Below are 22,648 nucleotides of genomic sequence, written 5' to 3' on the forward strand. Positions count from 1 at the left end.
GCGCCTTTTTATAGTTTTCAGTACATAAGTCCTACCTCCTTGGTTACAGTGCTACTACTGTAGGTGCAGTTGTTCTTTAATTTCCTTTCTGGATTGTTCATTGTTAGTGTATAGAAATGAAACTGATTTTTCTGTGTTGGTTTTGAATTCTTCAGCATGTCCAAGTTTGCTCATTGATTCTAACAGGTTCTGTGTGGATGATCCTTAGTGTTTTCTTTTTCTTTTTTGTAACAGGGATTGAACCCAGGGGCACTTGAACCACTGAGCCACATCCCAGCCCTTTTTATATATATTATATAAAATAGAGACAGAGTCTTGCTTGGTTGCTTTGGGCTTCACTAAGTTGCTGAGTCTGGCTTTGAACTTGGGATCCTTCTGCCTCTGCCTCCTGGGCTCCTGGGATTACAGGTGTGTGCCACTGCGCCCAGCTTGGTGTTTTCTATTCATAAAACCGTCATCTGTGGGTAGAGGTACAGGTGCCCTTTGATTTATGATGCAGTTACATCCCATTGAACTATCCTACGCTGAAAATATATTTAATACAGTGTGGAGTATCGGTTGTTTCTCTCGTACTCTTGTGGGAGCTGTGGATCACTGCTGCTGCCCAGCATTGCAAGAGTATGTGAATACTCCTGGCTTGGGGAGAGGTAAAAGTTCAAAGTGTTCTTTCCACTGAATGTGTATCTCTCTTCCACTTTTATAAAACTTGAAGAATCATAAATTGAGTCATCATTAAGTCTGGGGTTGTCTGGGATTTTGCTTCTTTTCTTTCAGTAAGAATGCATTTTATTTCTTGTTTCATTGTTCTGGACAGAACTTTCTTCTGTTTTTTTTTTTTTTTTTCCTCCCCATTTTGTGTGTGGTACTGGGGATTGAACCCAGGTTGCTCTGTATTTTGTTTTGAGACAGGGTCTCACTAAGGTGCCCAGGCTGGCCTCAACCTTGTAATCCTCCTGCCTCAGCCTCCCAAGTTGCTAGGATGACAGGTGTTTACCTGTTCCCAGCTTGGCTAGAAGTGATGAGGGCAGGCATGGTTGTCTTTTTCTGGTCTCAGAGGAAAAATGCCCATCTTGCACAGTTGAGCATTTTTCAGTGTGGTTGTGTCCTCTGTGGCCTTTCACATGTTGAGGTAGTTTTCTTCTATGCCTATTTTACTGAATGGTATTTCTTTGCTTTTTTTTTTCTCTTTTGTTGTGTGTGTTTGAATTTTTTTTTTTTTAACGTTGTTGGATTTATCCTGTGCATATTCTACACTATTTGGAATGATATATATATATTTTTTTGTATTCTATTATGTGTTGATTAATTTGTATATTTGAACCATTCTTGCATTCCAGAAGTGAGTTCCATTTGGTTGTGGTATATCATCCCTTTAATACACTGTTCAGTTTGCTAGTATTTTGTTGAGGTTTTTTTTTTTGCATTAATATTCATAAAGGGATATTGGTTTTTTTCTACCCCCTTATGTGTTAGTTTGATTTGGTTCCCAGTTTCATGGGATATGTGTGTTGGCTTTCTGGAATGAATTAGAAAGTGTTCCCTAATTTTTTGAAAGAGTTTGAGAAGAATCAGTGTTAATTTCTTAAGTGTTCGGTACAATCCAGCAACACAGACAATACTGAGAAGTACTGCTAAATGACTCAAGCCCCACGCAGCAGGATGAGGTGGTGTGCTCCTGCTCACCTGGAGTCCAGAGCAAATGAGTCAGTATGGAGTGGAGACGGGTGATTCCCTGCCAGGAGGCGGGGTGCTTTCCATCATGGCGTCTGTGGTTGCCCTGGTGTGCAGGCGTTCTCAGGTGAGGACACTGTTGGAGACACATTTGAAGACTCAGTAGAAAGTACTGTATTTTATATCTCCATTTAAAAGAGAAAAGAAGTCATTTTTCTCTACAAATGGCCCTGTCCTTCATCTACCTTCATATTGTCATCTCACTCCACAGGTCCATTCTGAAAAGAAAAAAAAAATCTGTGTATGCCTGGCTAATTTCTTATTTTGGTGAGATATGTGTGCATATGTATAGATTTTTTTTTTGTTTTTTCAGACATTCTATGGAAATGTAATATACATGATAAAAAATGTAAGTGTGGGCACACACCATTCCCCTTTTTGTGTCACTCATGGTCTCACCCAAATCCAAGCACACTCAGGATTTTCCACAAAGTGTCATATTAAGCGCTTGGGTCTCCCTCCCTTTAGGGATTTGCTTAATTGTTTTTTGTAGTTTCTCATTTTTGTTGATGTATATTATTCTGTCCTGCAAATCAACAAATAAAGTCAGCTCCAGTTGGTAGACACTTGGGTTGTGTCCAGTCTTAGGCTGTCATGAGCAGTGTCAGCTCTCGATGTATGCTCATGTTTCTCTGGGCTGTGTACCTACAAGTTGCATTTCTGTGTTGTGGGGTCAGCAGTCATGTTAGTAGATACTAGCCTGGCCAGTTTTAATATTGACATGCCACCATTCTGTTTCTAGGTGGGGTACTTTTGTTAGTGGTGGGGTTTGCTTTTTTATTTTTTTATTTTGGAAAGGATTCAGATATTTTCTCCCTCTCCTTCCAGTCTGGGAGACAAATGTCAAATGGAAGTGTGAACTCAGGGTTTTATTTAGGAAGCAACATCCAATTTTGTGAAAATGGAAGGGTCATCAGGGGCAATTGCTATTTATCTGGGACTGTGAGGCCCAGGTGGAAATGCTTTTTAGAAACCCCAAGAGTGTGTTATCAGAGGACCTGGAGAGTCTTTTGAAAGCAGGTGTCTAGCTTTAAAAGATTTCTGTGAATGAGGCTCAAATGTCAGATGTCTCAGCTTCATATGTAGCTGTCAGCAGAACTCTGGTGATAACTTGCTTGACAGGTGGTGATTGTAGAGCACTGTCAGCCATATACCCCCCTGGCCTCCTTTGTGAGATCTAGCAGGAGGTGCACCTTCGAAGTGTGAGGAAAGTGGTACCTCCTTCAGCCATTCTGCACATCTCAGTGGACAGGATGGATCATCAGAGAAAAGCAGTCACACAAAGGGAGGGATGGGAGATGCTGTTTGACCAGGAACATGCCCTAGTAAACAGAAGAGGACTAACTGTGGATTGAACACCTTGTCTATGATGAACAGGTGGTCCTTTGCCGCGTTCCTCAGGACTAAAACACTCAGGGTCACTCCAGGGGAACTGGGCTGCGCAAAATAATCTCACAAGAGATAGAGATACCTTTTTCTTTGGGGGGTCCTGTGACGGCTCCTCTGACCTTAAGGGTCCGCAGAAAGAGAGAGCGAGCGCACGCGCTGAACCCTTTTATTGAGGAGAAGCCACTGAAATGAGTCAAGGGGTCAGGTTTGAGGGGGTTGAGTCATGATGTCTGCTGTCAGCAGGTTGACTGACATCTAGGAAGGCCACATAAGGCAGACCAAGAGAAGGGGACACACACAGTCTATCCATCCCAAATAGGGCAAGGGGTAATATCACAAAGGAACAAGTGAGCGTAGCTCAGTCCATAGGGCTATATGCCTATGTCTGAAGACACATTCTGCTACTTTGAGGACCAGGGCAACATCGAGGTCACTTCAAAAGTGACCAACAGAGCCTCTCCAATCACGGGAAGGAATGTGAATTCATTCAGACTGGCTGCACACAGTCCTTCAGATATTGATCTCGTTTGGCAGCAGAGGACTCACAGTGGAGAGTCCTTATACTTATGACTGTGGAAATCTCCAAGACCTACAACTCGATCTGCATCAAAGAAATCACAAGGGAGAGAAGCCCTGTAACTGCTGTGAAAGTGGGAAACCTTCTGCGATAGCGCTGCCTTCTCCCATGGCAGAGGGCACACATGGGAGACAAGCCCTATGAAAGTGTCCAGTGTGGGAAGTCCTCCAGCCACCACTCTTGTTTTATATCACAGATCTCATCCTGGAGAACAACTGTAAATGTAATGAGCATTGACAAATCCTTTCCAGTGTGTCCGCCTGAGAATTCGCACAAGAGAGAAGCCCTCTGTGTGACTGAATGTAGGAAGGCCTTCGTTGATGGTTCAGACCTTATTATACGGGGTTCTCACTGGGGAAGAACCATAGAAGTATGTGGAATGCAGGAAATCCTTCATCTGCAGTGTCCACCCATGGCGCATCACAGAGTCCAGAGTGGAGAGAAACCCTACTAGTGGGGAGGGTGTGGGAAAACGTTCATTGAGAGTACCTGCCTCATCAGGCCCAGGGAATTCATACGATTCATACCTGTGAGAAGCCCCCTGGCTATAACCAGTGTTAGAAACCTTTCAGGAACCTTGCTTAGCCCATCCAGCACTAGAGGACTCATACTGGCAATAAGCTCTGAGTGGAATCAGTGTGGCAAAGCTTCTGAGAAGACAGGCTCAAGAGACCTCTTACCAGTGTGTCCACCTGGAACAATCTCTAGAGCAGAACTGGTACACTGGGTGGCACCGTGGGGGCTCAGTGGTTGCTGGTGGCAGGTTCTTTTTACTGTCAGGAATGTCATGCAGAGGAATGGCTCTTTGAAAATAAAGTAGCTCGTTTGCTCTTTGGAACAGAAACCCTTGAGACAGTGTCTCTTTGTAAGAAGCTGGGAGAACTCTTTGCCACTGTTGGAGAGAGACCTTGGAACTATGGCAGATATGTAAAAACCATCCGGGAAGATTTTACTTTTGCTAAATTTCCATCCAACACATCACAGTGAATTGAGAGAAGGGACAGGCAAGCCAGGGGAGATGGACTTTTCACTACATTTCTTCCTGGCATTACGTGATGTGCTAATGCTTATTCAAAAACTATTTCTAAAAAAATCAAAACCCAGGGCTGGGAATGTGGCCGAATAGCAGAGGGCTTGCCCCTTATTAAACTCTGGGCCTAGAGTTTAATCCCCTGCCATAAAACAAAAAATCTATGAATGGAAAGAATGTAGGAAGCATTTAAACTGGAACTTCTTTCTTTGCATCAGAAGACTCACTCACATAGTAGGTTTGAGGTTTCACTAATGTCTTGCTGAAATTCTTGTGTTGCAAGAAATTATTTTGGAATTAGGCAGTATGGAGTTATAATCTGGACAAACCTCTTAAGATGACGCTCACTTTAACTTGTACTGAAGATGGACAATAACTACACTTTGTGTGAGAAAGCTTCCAGAGAACTCATCTTCCTGGTAGTTTTGTCTAATAGTACAGTGTAAGCTGCCTGTGTAACTTCACATTTCCTAGTGGATACATTAAAAATTAAAAAGAAACAAGTGAGCCAGCCGTGGTGGTGCACGTCTGTAATCCTGGCTACTTGGGAGACAGGAAGATTGTGAGTTCAAAGCCAGCCTCAGCAGTGGCGAAGGCCCTAAACCACCGGTGAGATCCTGTCTGTAGATCATATACAAATAGGGCTGGGGATGTGGCTCAGTGGTTGAGTGTGCCCAAGTTCAATCCCTGTTGTCCCCCCCCCACCACCAAAAAAAAAAAAAGTGAAATTGTCAGTGACTTTTTGTTTTACCTCTTCTGCCCTAAGTAGTAGTGGTTAACCTGGTGCTTGTGCATTCCAGGTTGTCCAGCTGCAGTTGTCTAGTCACTTTTCTATGCTGGACAGTGCACCCAGGCCACCCAAGTGAGAGTTCTGGAGGCAAACCTTCAGGCCCATTACAAACCCACATTCAGGCTTCTAACATTTCTAGAAAAAAGTGACACAAGTGCAAGCTCAGCCAGCTGAGTGGTGTTCACAGTCAGCACAGTGTTTAATCCAAAGCTTCATTGTGACATTGGCTTTGTGTTAAATTGTTGTGGAAAACAGACCCGGAAAGCCCCACGTGGCAGAGAGTGAAAGAACTCAGGTTTATTATGCAGGTTGCCCAGAAGAGTTTCTCTTCCAAAGTCTGAGCCCAGCCCTTGGTTGTTAGGATCACTCCTGGAGTGAGACTTTGTTTTTTAAGACTTTCCTGCTCAGCAGCCCAGATTCCTCCTCCCTCCCCAGCTTCTCACCACAGCAGTTGAGCAAGCAAGATGGCAGCAAGCAGAGTTTGTTAGAGGGAAAAATGAGAAAGAAACCTCCACCAAAGAGAAAGAAACATCCACCTTCAGTTCTTTGTTTCCCTGACGAGGTGGTACGTATTTCTAGTTAGGCATGTGATTCTGTACTGCAGAGTTGCAACCATGTTAAGACTGAGTTGTGGAAGGCCCACTTTTATACTAATGGCTTCATGTTATTATTTTCTCTGCTCTGAGAAAATCTGTACCACAAAATGACTGCCCAGCCATCAGATGTAAGTGTTCTGAGCTGTGATGTTTCTGGAGTGTAGTGAAGACATTATTAACTGATAACATTGTCAACTTGCTGTGGGTTTGTTGGTACAGAACTCCATTGTAAGTTTTAGAAGTTCATCCCAATATGGAACCCTGAGGACTCAACCCATTTAATTTTTTCTAAATGTTAGTCTCACATTTTAACATTTCTGAAGTGAGGTTAGTCAGTGACTTGATGATTTAAATTAGCAGGCTTTTCTCTTACTAGTGCATAAAATGTCTTTCCCTCAGTTGTGTCTTGGATTTGAAGAAGCAGTGGCACCAGGAGGAGGGGTTGAGTGACCAGTGGGTCATCCATTTGAGGACTGGGGAGAGGGGTTCTGGATGGTTACAGTTAACATTGAGCTCTCTGGGGGCAGAAGGCAGGAGTCAGCCTGCCATCCCACCTTGTGGATGTTGTGGATCTGATTTTTCCTAGTAGCCTTTATCAGCTGTCATTGTTAGCATTTTGTTGCAAGATTTAAAGTGCTCATAGCACAGACAAATGTGTAGGATCTGAGCTATCTATTTTTTTTTTGAGCTATCTATTTAAAGGGGGAAAATCTCTGTCCTCATGGGGCTTGCGTGGGAAGCATGTTTAGGGTTAATGTTGTGTGTATATACGTCTGTGTAACCATGTGTGCATTTAGGCCTTTTGTTTACAGAAGAAAACAACGTGCCTGATGGTTAATAGTGCTCATTTAAATAGTAAATTCCTGTCTTAGAAAGCATATACAGGAATTCCAACCACAATTAAAGAAAAAGAAATGGTATAAAATTGTATGAAAACAAAGAATAGAGAATCCAGGAATAGACCTATAGATAAACTCCCAGCATTGCTGGGTTTCTGTTCTCGCGGCTAAAAGGCTCAGGGGTCACTCCAGTTAAACTGGGCTAACTGGGCTGCACGAAATAACCACACAAGAGACACAAATACCTTCTTCTTTGGGGTCACTGTGACAGCTCCTCTGACCTTAAGGGTCCGCAGAAAGAGAGAGAGAGCGTGAGAGCACCGCTGACCCCTTTTATTGAGGAGAAGCTATTCAAATGAGGCAAGGAGTCAGGTTTCAGGGGGCTGAGTCTATCTTCATGAGGTCCACTGTCAGCAGGTTGACTGACACACCCAAGGGCACAGTAAGAGAAGGGGACACACACAAGGCACTTCCATGGAAGATTCTATCCTAAATAGGGCAAGGGGTTATATTACAAAGGAACAAACCCACGGAGCTGTAGCAAGACACACCCATGCACAAGACCCCGACCCTCGCACCCAAGAAGGGTGGGGAAAGCTCTGCCACATTTCTGGGACTGAGCGCCTCAGCACCCAGCTGGGGAGTGTAACCCAGTCACGTGTAAGGTTGGTCTCCCACACAGCATTTTTTTTTTAAACTACTGGGACTTGAACCCAGGGCTTCTCACATACTGGGGATGCACTATACCACTGAACTACATCCCTAGCCCTTTTTAACTTCTTATTTAGAGACAGGGCTTGCCAGTCTGGCCTTGAACTGATCCTCCAGCCTCTGCCTCCTGAGTTGCTGGGATTGTAGGAATGCACCACTGTGCCTAGACTCCAGCAGGTTTTTTGACAAAGGAACAAAAGTATTTGAAGATGTGCTAGCCTTTTCACCTAATAGTGCTAGAGCACCTGGATATTGGTGGTAAAGAGAGACACATTTTGTCTTTGTTCCTGTTGGCTGACACAGAGCTGATGGCATTGGCATTTCCTCATGGGAGTATCTTGTACGAAAGGAGCCCTTTCAACTGCACTGAAGTTTGTGCTAGTGAGATGTCTTGGGTGGGTGGCCTACCTTCTATCGGGATGGGTGCTGGTTGTGAGAAAGTCAGTGAGAATTTGAAGCCCCGTGAGACTCAGAGAGCTTCTAGGTTGGTGAACACAGTGTGTGCTCTGAGTGTCTTGTGCCCTGAGGGGCACATCAGCCAAACCTTTTCCTGGTTTCTTCCATTTAGCTGTACCCTTTGTAATAAACTGGTAAATATGATTGTTCTCCTATGTTCTGTGAGTTCTAACAACTTAATTGAACCTGAGGTGGGGACCAAGAGGCCCCGTAGCACAAGTGTGGGTAGCCTGTAGCTGTGCACAGTGGCTCATGCCTATAATCCCAGTGATTGGAAGGCTGATGCAGGACGATCACAAGTTCAACGCCAGCCTCAGTAATTTAGTGAGATCCTAAGCAACTCGGCAAGACCCTGCCTCAAAATAAAAGATTAAAAAGGGCTGGGATGTGGCTCAGTGTTGAAGTGCCCCTTGTTTAAATCTCCAATACCCATCCCCCCCCCCAAAAAAAAAGGTGGGAGGTAGATAGCTTGTGGTGTCTGAAACAGGACTGAGGCTTTACTTTCCAGTTTGCAGTGATTCTGGGTAGAGTATCTGAAAAGTATTGAACACTTGGACACCCAGTTAGTGTTGCAGAATTGTTGGTTTGGGAACAAACCATTCATTGGTGTCAGAGAACGAGACACCTCAACAACTATAATGGAAAAAGGACCTCAACATAAACCTCACGTCTTACTCAAAAATGAAATTAGTGGTGGACTTAAATGCGAAGGGTAAAACTATTGTAAAGTTTTTAGGAAAAATATAGGAGGAATCCTTTAAGACTTAGGGAGTAGACAAAGAGTTGTTAAAATTGACACCAAAAGCATGATCCGTAAAAGGAAAACTTGCTGAATTGGATGTCATCTAAGTTTAAATTCCTTGTTCTGCTGGAGAGCCTGTTAAGGGCATCAGAAGTCAGGCAACAGACTAGGAGAAAATGTTACCAAAATACATAATTTTTCTATTAGACTACCAATTCTCAGGGGCAGATGGAGAGTGGTCTTACTAATTTATCTTTAATGTTGCTTAACGTATGTATTTTTTAATCATTATTGGAAATAGTTCAGTTCACAGTGGGATAATTTAGACAGAATAACTTATTGCCCACCAATATTTGAGGAGATCATATCATTTAAGATGTTGGCTAAATATTTGCCCAGTCCATGGTATATGTAATGATGACACATGATTACATATATAAGTGGTATCAGTTTCAATTCCTGAAGCTGCTATTCTATTTCAGGATCTTAATATACTATTCCCTTTGGGTAAAGTGTCCTAACAAGTCATCAATCTATTTCTCCTAAATTTTTCTATTCCCCACCTTTTCTACAAATCACCTATATGCTTTCAAGTTGTCTTCCTATATTCACAGCTCTAATCAGAATTTGACCAAATTATGCTATTTTTTAATATTTATTTTTTAGTTGTAGTTGGACACAATATCTTTAATTAATTTATTTTTATGGGGTGCTGAGGATCGAACCCAGGGCTTTGCCTGTGCTAGGCGAGCGCTCTACCGCTGAGCCACAATCCCAGCCACAAAATTATGCTATTTTCATATATTAATATACCGTAATGAATTTCACCTTTATGTATATCTATAAAGCACCAAGTTAAAAAGTACTATAAATAAATAGAAAGGATACCAGTAAAGTAGAGGAAAGGGAACAGGGAGAGGGAGGAGGGAAGGCTAAGAGGAAGTACTGGGGACTGAAGAGGAACAAATTATATTCAATACATGTTCGATTCTGTCAGAATGAACCCCAATGTTATATAATAATGCACTAATAAAAACACTGAAATAAAAACTGAAAAAATGTAGCTGGTAAAGAACTTATGTTTAGATATGTAAATATACCTCAAATGCTTTTTCTTTTTTTAATATGTATTTTTTACTTGTAGTTGGACACAATAACCTTTATTTATTTTTATGCAGTGCTGAGAACCGAATCCAAGGCCTCACATGTGCTAGGTGAGCACTCTACCACTGAGCCACAATCCCAACCCCGCTTTTTCTTTTTTAAATCAGAAAATAGGCAAAAGGAATTGAGCGGATATTGTACTGAAGAGGATATACAGATAACAGATAATCAAGAAAATACACTCAACATTAGCCATTAGGGAAATGTAAATCAAAAACCACAGTGAGATATGACTACATACAGAATGGCTAAAATGAACAATAATGATAACACCAAATGTCGGTAAGAATGTGGAGAAACTGAGTCATGCATATGTTGGTGATGGGAATGTAAAATGGTTCAGCTACTTTGGAAATTTTTTCTTTCTTTTTTTTTAACAATACTGGTGTACTTATATGCAACCTAGAGGTTGCATTCTTATGCATTTATCTCGCCCAAACTGAACACAAAACCCCGTGTATGGATGTTCATAGCACCTGTATTTTCTAGTAGCAAAATATTGAAAACTCAATGCCTTTCAGCCAGGGAATGCTTAAGATTATTGTATACTATTGAATAATACGTAACAGTAAAAAAGAACGAACTATTGATACACACTGAAGATCTAAAACTAATTACCTTCAGTGAAAAGAGCCAGACGCAAAAGAGGCTGGGGCTGAGGTTGTGGCTCAGAGGAAAGATGGCTCACATAGCATGCAAGTCACTGGGTTCCATCCTCAGCACCACATTAAAAAAAAAAAAAAAAAAAAAAAAGTATTATGCCCACCTACAAGTAAAATGGTTTTTCTTTTCTTTCTTTCTTTCTTTTTTTTTTTTTTTTAAGGCATAGACTGTTAATTACATCTATATGACATCCTGTAGAGACAAACCTGTACCAGGGACTACACATCCATTACTGCCAGGGGATGTGGGTGGGGAAGGTTTGATTAACTGCCCAGGGGGCAGTAGAACTAATCTTTGTCCTGATTGTGTTATGAGAGTTAAAATTCTCAACTGAATTCAAAAAAGTCTCCTCTCTACTTCTTTGTCCCTATGTGTGTCATCCCTGGCTCTAGGACTCTTGGTCCCTTCTCTGCGTGTGTCACCCAGGCTCTTCTGGTGGCGGACACTCTCCAGTCTCTGGTTTTTCTGTCTCTCTTTGCCAGTCTTTTGTCTCCACCTCTCAGTTTTCGGGGGTCGGGGCGCTTTTCTATAGGCGTTTGTTTACCGGTTGCCATGGTATCGGAAGTGACGAAGGCGCAATTGGGAACGACGCAGGGGAGCCCTATCCTGATTGGCTGGCTCCTGTCAGCGGCCCCGCCCCGCCCGCTAGGACCGGCCCACAGCATTCTGGGGGTCGTAGTCCGATGCGTGGCCCCGCGCGCACGCGCGGATCAGCGGCCGCCATCGCGGTGCTCTGCTCTGGCCGCTTGGGCCCGCCTGGATTCGCTGCGCAGCAGGTGGGTCCGGCTAACTCGCGGCGCTCTCCGGAGCCTTCTGTAAACGTAGGGCCCAAGTGCTGCGCCGAGGGGAGGGGACTGGGCGCTAACCCGAGCGGCAAGGGCCTAAGAGCGCCTCGAGGGCGTGTGTGGGCCCTCAGGTGGGAGCGAGGCCCCGAGCGTGGTGCTGGGGTGGGTGGGCGGGCGGGGGCCCTCGGTTGGGGCGTGACCCCGGAGCCTGGGGCCGAGGCGGGAGGGCGGGAGCCCTCGGGTGGGAGCGTGGCCTCGAGTGTGGTGCCGGGGTGGGCGGGGGCCCTCCGGTGCGAGCGACCCCCGAGCTTGAGGTGGGGGCGGAGGCCCTCGGTGGGAACGTGACCCCCGGACGTGGCGCTGGGCGGGGGAGGGGGCCTTCGGGCGAGAGCGCGACCCCCGAGCGTGGTGCCGAGGCGGGAGTCCTAGGTGGGAGCGCGATCGCCGAGCGTGGGGCCGGGGCGGGGGCCCTCGGGTAGGAGCTTGAGCCCCGAGGTTGGGGCCGGCACGGAGGGCCGGGGTTCTCGATGTGAGCTTGGTCCCCAGAGGTTGGGGCCGGGGTGGGAGAGTCAGGCCCTGGTGGGAGGGCGACCTGGGGCCCTGGGCTCCTGAGTGTGTCTCAGAGAAGGTGCAGACTGAGGTACTTGGGCGGATGAGAGGCCAGAGCCACTCATGTTGGGTGTTGGAATTGGTTAACGTCGAGAGTACCCCACTTTTTATGGGAGAACAGAGCCGGCTAGGAGAGGCCAGGTTGAACATTGGGGAGTATGGAGCTGGAGGGCCTGGCTGTCCTGTCCTGGGTGCCTGCGAGAAGCAGGGCTGAGGGTGCACCTGGTTGAGGGGAAGGCAGGCTGTGCACTCCTGGTGGGAGTGGGGAAAGGTCGCAGAGTTCTGGGGTATCCCTTGTACCCCAGGGTAAATGCTAGCTGCTCTGGGGTGGTTTCTACCCTGCGAGGGGCAGGTCAGTGACTCGGAGGCAGCCAGATACCAGCTTCTCCCCAGCCTCCTCAGGTGGGTTTTGTTTAAAGGTGTCAGGGACTCCTTTTTTGGGAAAGAAGGTTCCAGCATTAATCTAGGGGCTTGGGGTGGAATGGAGAGCATCAGTCTTCCAGATGCTACCCCTGAAGGGGCAGCAGGGGGTGCCAGGGACCACTGAGAATTGGTTTTGTTTTGTTTTCCTTTAAGTCTTACAAGTTTCATAGGAAAATTCTAAGTAAAGGTTGTAGAACTCTCATTGCATTTTTTTTTTTTTTTTTTTTTTGGCCAGATGCACCTGCGAGTATTTTGTGCTTTATCCTCATCTCTTACTCTCCTTCCTGCCTCCTTTGTGTGTCTGCTTTCTCTGATACCTCCCCTCCTTACATTGCTTGCATTGGGGAGGACTTCTTGGAGATCAGATCGGATCTCACAGCAACTTAAACCTCTGTCCTCTCCTATCCTGACATGCCCTGTGGACATTCCTGTCACAGCTCTGGAGCCAGAACAGAACCCTGTTGCACTGAATCCATCTCCTTATGATCCTTGGCTGTGTAGCTGCCTTGGTATTTCTGACCTTGAGGCTCACGGGGACCCAGACCAGTTGTGCAATATTCTCGCTTCTGTGTGACCTGACAGAGAAAGTATGTTCTTGGCAGGAACCACAGAAGGCAGTGGAGATGCTCCGGTGATCCCTTCCTGCATGTGCATTTAATTCTTTTAAAGGTACATTTCCCCTTTTTACAATGTATAAGTCATCTGTTGGTGAGTCCAGGGAGAGACTCAGTGAGTCTCTTTTTCGATGTTTTTCCATGACCCTTAGCCCTGTGGCTGTGACTCTGGTAAAGGTGTTAAAGGGGCATTTTGTTTACAGGGCGCTAAGGAGGAACGGGGGCAGGGCTTGCCAGATGGAGCTGCTGAGGGAGAGCAGGATAGAGGGCCTGTGGTGAGGATCCTTAAGTGCTGGAAGTTCTGGGAGGCACCTGGGGTCTCTGGCCAGCCCAGGGCTCTGGCAGGCCTCCAGGCTTACGACCCCTCAGCTTAGCCGCCCACCCTTGGCCTCTCTGACCCTTTGCTCCAGCCAGCTGCCCCAGGAGAATGAATGAAAGTTCATTTCTAACCCTGAGGTAGAGAAGGAAACCCTTTTAACCCACTAACTCCTAGTTTTTCAATTCTGTAAATATTTCAGCGACTTCACACAGGTGATTTAAAATAGGTTGACATTTGTAATCTAGAGCTTATGTTATTTTAATTAATGTTATAATTATGATTATATTATATGCTACATTTAAGTTTTTATAGGTGTTGCACATCCAGAACAATGGGAAGAAATGGGTTAAGCAAGTTTCTGAGCTCAGAAATTTAGATTTTGTTTTTAGTTTTAGATGGACACAATACCTTTAATTAATTAATCAATTTTTAAATGTGGTGCTAAGGATTGAACCAGTGCCTCACACGTGCAGGTCTCTACCACTGAGCCACAACCCCAGCCCTCAGAATTTTTCTTTTTTTTTTTAAAGAGATTGGATTGGTAAGAAACATTAGAACATAACGTGTGGTCAAAGACAGAAAAGAAGAGTCACAGGAGGGGACAATGGCAGGATGGAGGCAGACAGCTTGTGAATTATCTAACAGAAAAGCAGTAAGGAAAATGGAAAAGGCGGCAGTTTACCCACCCATAGGGATGAGGGTGTTCTAGAAAGTGTTGAGCTGTGAAGTGGGTGCTGTGTTCTGAGGGCCCTCAGTGTAGCAGGCAGGGGAAAGGGGCCCAAGGAAGGACACCTGGTGGACACTGCCATGGAGGGTGTGCACAGTGGTGGCCAGGATGGCGACGCAGTGGTGGTGGAGGTGGTGGTTATGGAGATCATGGTGACGGTGGTTCTGGTGGTGAGGTCTTTTTTCTGGAGAGAAATGTAACATGTGTAGAATGTCTTCTTACAGCTCTTAGAATTCTGCCCTTATTTGTAAATGCTATTTTGCTAGCTACAAAGTGCTGAGGATGGAATTGAGGCTCACACATTCTAGACAAGTGCTCTACCAGTACCAGTGCACTACATCCCCAGACCTTTTTTTTTTTTTTTTTTAATTTTGAGGCATGAGAGTTGCCTGGCTGGCCTCAAACTTGAGGTCCTCCTGCCTAAGCCTCCTGAGTAGCTGGGATCACAGGTGTGCAAGCACTGTGCCTAGCTTTTCTTTTTTTAAAACAACTTTATTGAGGTATAATTTATGTACCATAAAGTTCACCTCTTTAAAGTGGACCATTGATTGGTTTTTAGTGATTCACAGAGTTGTGTGCCTGTTACCAGTTAATTTTAGTACATTTTTATCACCCAAGAAAGAAATCCTATAACCATTAACAGTCGTTTCCTTCCTTGAAAATCACAGTCCCCAGAAATCACTGATCCACTTCCTGTCTCTGCCTTCACCTGTGCTGGACGGTTGCTCTCAGTAGAATTGAGCACCCCAGCCTGCCCACGAGACCCTCGGGCCTGCATGCTGGTGGGAAAGTGTATCGGACAGATCTGACTTGACTTGGCAGAGGTCAGCAGCCCTCAGTCCCCAGCAGTCCCCATGCACGGTTTTCTCTTGAATTCCTCAAAAGATGTGATTGTTTCTGTGGTTCCAAGGGCAGCTGTCTCTGGTAGATGGCTTCTTATTTGCTCCTCATGGTGGTGTCTGGGAGTTCTTCCTCCTGCTGGCTCGGATCTTCAGGCCCAGGTCCTGGGAGGACATGCAGATGCAGGCGAACTGTGGCCTGCCCGTGTCTGTTAGCTTGGCCATTGTTGGCCAGCAGGTACAATGAAGTGGCTTCACCCAGACATCCTGGATTCCGGCCCCTCTGTGCCTAGGAGTTAAGGGGTTGGGGAAAGTTGGCTAGGACCAGAGCCGCCTCTTGTCCTTCAGGCCCTGCCATCCCCACTCCTAGCCAACCTCTGATGACTCCCACCTGTGCTCTAGATCTGCAGAGCTGTCCACTCCAGATTGATGGGGCTGCCTGTGCCTACCGTCTTTCTAAATGCCTTTTGTTTCAGGTTTTTAGTTATTTTAATGGTAGAAATCCCAACACCTATCCCCCCATCTTATTGGGAACTAAAGCCCTGTAATGCTTCTCCCCCTCCCCCTGTACCTCTGAGCTGCATCCCAGAACTTTTTATGTGTTATTTTGAGACAAGGAATATTACCAGTTTGCTGAGTCTCTCTTAAGTTGCCGGGGCTGGGGACACTGGTGTGCACTCCAGTGCCTGGCTCATACATAATACATGTTGTTAAATGTGAAACAGGCCTGGCAGTTCAAATCTGATGCCATGAGACTGACATCGTGTATATGATACGCATAGTGGGAATGAATGATGGGTTAAGGCTTTTTATATCTAGGTTTAAAATTGAGGTGGTCCAATAATTTTTAATAAGTACAAAACTGGAGTTCAACTGATATTTAACAAGCAGACTGCATGAGACCTGGTGTGGTGGGCCTGTGGTTGTTCCCCGAGACCTCGGCTTTGTTGTTGTTTGTTCAGGTCCCCTACAGCTGTGTTCTTACCATGTGGGCATCTGTCTCACCGTTGTCCTCTGCAGATCCTTGGATCCTGTCACTGGCTGACCTTCCCTGGGGACCCTGGCACCACTGTGTGTCCTCTGCTAGAGGCAGCCACCTTTCCTTGGGCCCCTCACCCCTGGCATCTTTGAGCCCTTGGCCCCACACAGTCATATTTCCAGTGCAGGTTTGGGAAGATGCTGCCTCTGGAGAAGGTGTTGGCCTCCCCCAGAAGCTCCCCAACTCCCCCAGAGGTGCCCACCGAAGGGTCTGCAGACACAGATGGGTCTGCAGACACGAGTCAGCAAGAGGACCCCGAGTCTGAGACTATCCCCGAGAGGACCCCTGCAGACCTCGAGTTCTCTCGCCTGCGGTTCCGGGAGTTTGTCTACCAGGAGGCGGCTGGTCCCCACCAGACCCTGGCCAGGCTGCACGAGCTGTGTCGCCAGTGGCTGCGCCCTGAGGCCTGCTCCAAGGAGCAGATACTCGAGATGCTGGTGCTGGAGCAGTTCCTGGGCATCCTGCCTGACAGGGTCCGCCCCTGGGTGGTAGCCCAGTACCCCGAGAGCTGTAAGAAGGCAGCCTCTCTGGTGGAGGGCCTCACGGACGTCCTGGAGGAGCCAGGTGAGGCTGCCGCCCTGAAAGAACGTGTCTTAGAGGAAACAGGGAGCAGGGTCTGGGAAGGGCTGGAATCCCCTGCTACGGCTTTACAGAGAAAATTGTTTCCCCACGTGTAGGAGGCACGGGAGCAAGCAGCCCTGAGTCGGAGAGGCTGTTTCTCAGTCAGCAGGGATCCAAGTTCCTGCTGTTCTCCCCATTGCCATTTCCATCAGGGTTGCCTCATAGGCTGGGACAGATGCTTGGGCTCCTGCCCTCACTTCTGCTTTGCAGATGTTAGGAAGCAGGAGAAATGAAGGGCAAAGGCAGTGACCAGCCTCATAAAAACTGGGTAAATATTCTGGTCACTGGCTGGAGATTTCATCTCTGCAGTTCTGAGGGATGGGTGGGTGGTGATGGGGCAGGAGCCCATGGGCTTGGGGTCAGAACCCTGGGTCCATGCCTGGCCCTCTCAAGACTCTGTGATGGCTAGCCTGTGTCCTAACTTTTTACTGTTCCTTGGTTGTAAACAGGGATGCTGTTGTGTTCCCCAGCTGGATCATCTTCTGGGTTGAGTGAGGGAGTATATGAGAGGCACCCTGACCCCCTGCTGTTACCAGGAGGACTAGGGAGCCCCAGAGACCCTGAGGATATCCCAGTGCCACCTGATACTCGTGAGTGACCAGCTGGGCCTTAGGTGGGGAGGTGGGTGTGCTGCGGAGGCATTGTGGGAGCCAGAGGGAAGCCAGGGAGGGGGGCCTCGAAGTCCATTATGCAAATGGGACTTGGTCCTGTACATTATTATGACACGAGTGTATTACTTTTGAGTTAAGAGTCCTCTTAAAAAATAGCAGTTATACATGTTTATCACATGATGAAGAAACATTGAGGTATAAAGAAAAAAGTAATCTCTTGCAGGGTGCAGTGGCACACACCTGTAGTCTTAGTGGCTCTGGAGGCTGAGGAAGGAGGATCACAAATTTGAGGACAGCCTCAGTGACTTAGCAAGGCCCTGAGCAACTTGGCAAGACCTGTCTCACAATAAAATATGAGGGCTGGGGTTGTGGCTCAAGTGGTAGAGCGCTCGCCTAGCATGTGTGATTCTTGGCACCACATAAAAATAAAACAAAGGCATTGTGTCCACCAAAACTAAAAATTAAATATATAAAAAAAAATAAAATATGAAAAGGGTTGGGGAGGTGGCTCAGTGGTAAAGTGCCTCTGGGTTCAATCCCTAGTACCAAAAAAAAGTTACACCCCTCTCCTCATGCCCTCTAAAAATAGCATCCTGGTGTGCCGCTGCCCGCCTCTCTGCACGTTGCGCATGTTTGCAGAGTCGGCTGCCTGTCTCCTGGAAAACAGTGCTCACTGCTCATGGGCGGTCCTCCCTGGGCTGTGGTTGGTGGCTCCTTGGCTGCCTGGCACCCCCTGTGCAGCCCGGTGACCCTGCCCTTGGGGCAGGAGCTGCAGATAGTTCTGACACGGGTGCCTGTGTGGTCTCCACAGCTGCTCTGGTGCCCGGGCTGTGCCTGCCCGTCGGCCCTGTGCTGGTACCGTGCCAGGTCCCTGCCGGTCTGGAGGGCAGCAGAAAGCACTGCCTTCTCCATGGCGTGAGCTGGCACTTTTGTGGTGGCTCTGCTCCGTGAGGTGCAGGCCTGCGTGGTGTGAGTGTGCTGGGGCCTGCCTGGCCACTCTGAGTCGTGCAGTGACAGCATGTCTCCCTGCAGCGCTGCCCTGCCTTCTCCCAGCCTGGCCTGCACTGGAACCCATGCTCCTGGATCAGGGGAGCAACGGGGGAGAGAAGACCGACGAGGCCAAAGTGCAGCCGACGGTGGGTGGGGGCCCTTGGGTGTGCTGGGGCTGACGTGCTCACAGGGTCTGTCCCTCCTGGCCCTGGATGCTGCTCCCTCCCAGGGCATGAACTCTCCCACAGCAAGGATTAGGACCCTGAATGCCCACTGCCAAGGCCAGGAAGCCTGCTTTGGTGGAGACCTGAGGGTAGGACCCACACGAGGGCATTGCTCCTGCAGTGCAGGGAGGGTCTCCCGCCTGCCCTCCGTGGGGATGGGTGGAGGCCTCAGTGAGGGCCGCTTTGCCTTTCTGTTTCAGCCGTCGACGTCCTTTCCGGAGGAACCTCTGCACTCTGAGGAGTGGGCCCACCTGGATCCTGCAGAGGAGAACATGAAGAGCTACAGGAAGCTGCTCCTGTGGGGTGAGGCTCGCCTCCCACAGCCCGCGCTCCCCGATGGGTGGGAGATTCTGACCCCATCCCGGGGGCTTCCTTGGGACACTGGGGATGTTTTAAATGTCTGAACTTGGGCTGGTTTGCCAAGGTCCCACCCTTACCTGAGTTCTGCCTGAGTCCTGGGTTCCACTTGCAGCCCCTGCCTGCGGGATTGGAAGCCTCTGAATTGAGAAAGCTCTCCCAGCTTCAAGCCCCCAGTGCTCCCCACTTTGTGGTGCAGAGATGAGGCTTCTTAGCCTGTGGGCCTGGTGAAGGGTCTGTTTGGTAAAAGTTGGTGCCACAGAGCCCTCCTTTGCAGGGTGCTTCCTGAGCCCTTTGTGGTTCTGATTTTGTTTTTTAATTTGTGCTGGGGGCTGGCCCAGGGCTTCCTGCACAGTAAACACATGCTCCACCACTGAGCTACGCCCCCAGCCAGTTTTATGTTCTTACATGTTTGATTTGCTTCCCCTCAGACTCGTTTACCACCCAGCTTGTGGGCCCTCCAGCCTCACCCAGGCACAGCCTCTTCTTCCTCCACTGCCTTATTCTTGGAACCCTAGCTTTCCAGGGGCTTGGTCCTGGCCCGCCAGCCTAGGGGAGTGAGGCCGGCTGCTTTCTGTGTTGGTCCTCTTAAGAGTTGCTTTGTCTGTTGAACCTCAGGGTACCAGTTTGCCCAGCCTGATGCTGCATCTAGTCTGGAGGCAGAGGGGCAGCCCCTTGTGGAAGGAGAGGCACCTGGAGGCAGCCTCCCAGGTAAGGGCACCTTAGAAAGTGGTGAGCAGGGTAGAGCATGCACCTTGCTTTCAGGCAGGTGCCCTCCCCCACCCCCCCAGCTTTGGCTTCACCTGTGTTGGAACAGGAAGCAGGCATCATTTCTTAGGGATCTCTTGCTGCGTGACAACCGCCCTAAAACTTGGTCACCAGAAAGAACAGCAGAATTACTTGTGAGGTGTAGGCTGCTAGGCTGAGCTGTGCTGTGGCCACTTGGTCTTCAGGGCCGCATGGACCTCTGACCACCTGGAACCTACCTGGGGCTGGAGTCTCCCTACCTGGGGAGACTCTCCATGGTCTCTCCCAGTGCTAGCTGGGCCTCCCCAGGTCAGCAGCTGGGTTTTGGGGGTGCACTCGAGGAGTATAAGCACTTGTTGAGGCTTTGCTGGCCTCCTGCATGCTGATGTCCTTGGGCACAAGGCCACGTCTGTGTGGAGAGCCCAAAGGTCTGGCTCTGGGGCAGGAGTTTAGGCCCCGTGCAGCCAGTGGGCTTTTGCAGGGCTTTCTGGCCCTCATTCCCCGACACCACGGCTGTGTGGCCTCCATGCCAGTCGTCCTGCAGTCAGGGTGGCTGCTCCTGGGGTCACTTCCCCAGCAGCAGGGTGGAGAAGGCCCTGCTCACTGCCTGCTTATGCTGGTGGTCACACGGCCCTTGGCTGCTAGGAGGGGCCATTCCTTTCAGTTAGCAGGGAGCTGGAAGAGGGTGACAGAGGCCGCCAGGTCAGGGCCTTGTGTCCCACACCCTTTCCCCTCCTTGCTCAGGCCTTCTTTCCTTAGTGCTGCGTGGGCAGTGTCCAGGCCTGAGCGCTTAGTCAGGGCTGCTCACACGTGGACCTTATTTCAGGCAGCGGGAAGCAGGAAGAAAGCACAGAGAACATGTGCGAGGAGGGCTCCGCAGGCCAGGACAGTGGCTCACAGGAAACGCCATCAGAGAGGCTGGCAGGGGACGCAGGGGACACTCCTGCAGACCCCCCAGTGGATACCAACCAGGAGGAGGAGCAGCCGGAGAAGGCGCCAGACACTGTGGGTGAGGATTCAGGCTGCGTCAGCCCCTCCCAGAAGCAAAGAGTCCCCTGCCCTTCAGAAGAAGACCAGGGTCAGGCGAGTCCAGACAGCCCACAGCAAGGCTCTGGGACCAAGCGGCCCCACCCAGAGGATGAGGGTGAGCAGGGACCCGAGTGTGCCTCCAGCCAGAGCAGCCAGCAGCCTGGGGACGCCATGCAGCCTGATGCAGATGGCCATGCTGCCACGCCCCCAGCTGGGCAGGACGCGGGCACCTCTGCCTCAGGCAGTCCTGAGGCTGAGGAGCCTGAAGTGTCGGGAGGGAAGCCCTACCCCTGCAGTGAGTGTGGGGAGGCCTTTGCGTGGATCTCGCACCTCATGGAGCATCACAGGAGCCACGGCACCAAGAAGCTGTGCGCCTGCCAGGGCTGCTAGACAGGCCCCGTCGGCCAGCACTGGAATACCCAGGAGCCATTCTGACCTGGCCCCGCCCTGCCACAGTGAGTTCACTCTGGGGGGAGGGTGGGCCTGAGGCCTGGAGACAAGCCACCAGGCCAGTGTCCCTTGAGGTGACAGTGACTGGCTGGGAATCTCAGAATGTATGGGGGCTCCTTCCAGACACTTGGCGTTGGTCTTCCTGTGGTCTTTGGACAAACATCAGCTTGTTTCCCAAATGGGCTGATGTGGCCACGGAAAACCCCACCTCATCCACCATGGGAAACCCCGACCCCACTGTCCTGCAGCCACGTCTGTCCTCCGAGTGCCGGCCGTGGCCATTGTGCAGTTAGAGTCCCAGTGTGCGTGTTCTGTGGGCAGTCTTGGAGTCTTCACTTCCGCTGCTCCTGTTTGAGCTCCCCAAGTTTGTTCAGGCAGAATTCTTGCCAGATGTTCTGGCCTTTCATAAATATGTGACGTCAAGTTCACTTTTGAATCCTGAAAAGCTGAAAGTATTTCCTTGTTCAACTCATGCGTCTTTACCTATACGGAGTGGCTTACGAAGATCACCGAAATGCTTGGAGCCTAGTATGCAGTTTTCTGACTATGGGTTCCAGCCCATCAGTGAATTGTGAAATCAAACTAGTGGGTGGCCAACAGCATTACCAAGCAATGAAGTAGAATAAAGTAGGTCAGAATGCATCACGTAGTGAAGGCAGTGTCATTTTGTGGAGTTCCAGCTGTGTATCTAAATGTGAGAACTGGCTTCTATGTAGGATGTCTCTCTACCAGGGGGTGATTGCCGTAGGCTGGAAACACTAACAAAGGTTGAGGAAGCTTCTGTCTGCCTGAGCGAAGGGAACTGAACTCCTTGGGCTCCGTGAGGTGTCTTGATTTTGCATTTAATCTCAGATTATAGTATTGTTTCTGTTGCCTGAGCATAAATTTAATTGCTCCTGTAGATAAACGGTGCCTCTTTCTGTCACTGTGTTTGAGCCAGCAATTGTGTAACAACCCTCGAGTCACAGGCTTGACGTAATAAAGTATTTATTTCTTCACTCACATTACAGCTGGACCTCCTGACTGTTGCCTATGTGTGTTGGTGGGAGGGGCCCCTGCTTCTGGCTGTAACCCAGGGATCCGCTTCCGCTCTCCAGTCCTTGAAGGGAAATGAGACTCTGGGCCCCTCACTCAGGAGGGCCCAGGTACCCATCTCTACCAGTTACTGAGCCGCATTCCCCTCTGCCTGTCCATCTCAAACCAAGTGTGGTTCTGGCCATAAAAAAGCCTAAATAGACTTTTCCAACCCTCATTCCCACTGAGCCTTGCTGAGGCTGGCTTTGAATTCATGATCCTTCTGCCTCAGCCTCCTGAGCACCAACACACCCAGCACATCTGCCTTCTTTGAAGACGTGCCCACGCACACCTGCAATCCCGTCCCTCAGGAGGCTGAGGCAGGAAGATGGCCAGCCTCAGCAACTTATCGAGGTACTAACCGACTCAGAGAAAGCAAGGCTTCCCATCACAAAGGGCAGGTCAAGAAGCTGACCAGAGGACCTAAGTCACCATGCTGCTACTGACCAGCCTCATGTGAAGGGAGCACCTGAAGTGTGGCTAGTGAAGTCGGAGACACTGA

The 22,648-nt window shown here is 48.8% G+C and overlaps 1 protein-coding gene across 5 annotated transcripts; it reads left to right on the top strand.

The window, feature by feature from the left end:
* Window positions 1-11,376: 11,376 nt before the first annotated feature.
* On the top strand, window positions 11,377-21,261 carry Zscan18 (zinc finger and SCAN domain containing 18). 5 transcript variants are annotated; one of them, XM_076839409.2, is made up of 8 exons: window positions 11,391-11,464; window positions 12,741-13,174; window positions 16,166-16,607; window positions 17,114-17,254; window positions 18,308-18,411; window positions 18,690-18,792; window positions 19,465-19,557; window positions 20,420-21,261. In XM_076839409.2, the coding sequence occupies exons 3-8, from the start codon at window positions 16,181-16,183 to the stop codon at window positions 21,010-21,012; spliced, it is 1,461 nt and encodes a 486-aa protein (XP_076695524.2). In that variant the 5' UTR covers window positions 11,391-11,464; window positions 12,741-13,174; window positions 16,166-16,180; the 3' UTR covers window positions 21,013-21,261. The 5 variants fall into 5 exon arrangements, with proteins under 5 accessions (XP_076695521.2, XP_076695522.2, XP_076695524.2 ...); XM_076839408.2 differs by having other exon boundaries at window positions 16,171-16,607; XM_076839406.2 differs by lacking the exon at window positions 12,741-13,174 and having other exon boundaries at window positions 11,377-11,464; window positions 16,025-16,607.
* Window positions 21,262-22,648: the final 1,387 nt, after the last annotated feature.

Source organism: Callospermophilus lateralis, chromosome 18 (genome assembly GCF_048772815.1).
Source record: "Callospermophilus lateralis isolate mCalLat2 chromosome 18, mCalLat2.hap1, whole genome shotgun sequence".
NCBI lineage: Eukaryota > Metazoa > Chordata > Mammalia > Rodentia > Sciuridae > Callospermophilus > Callospermophilus lateralis.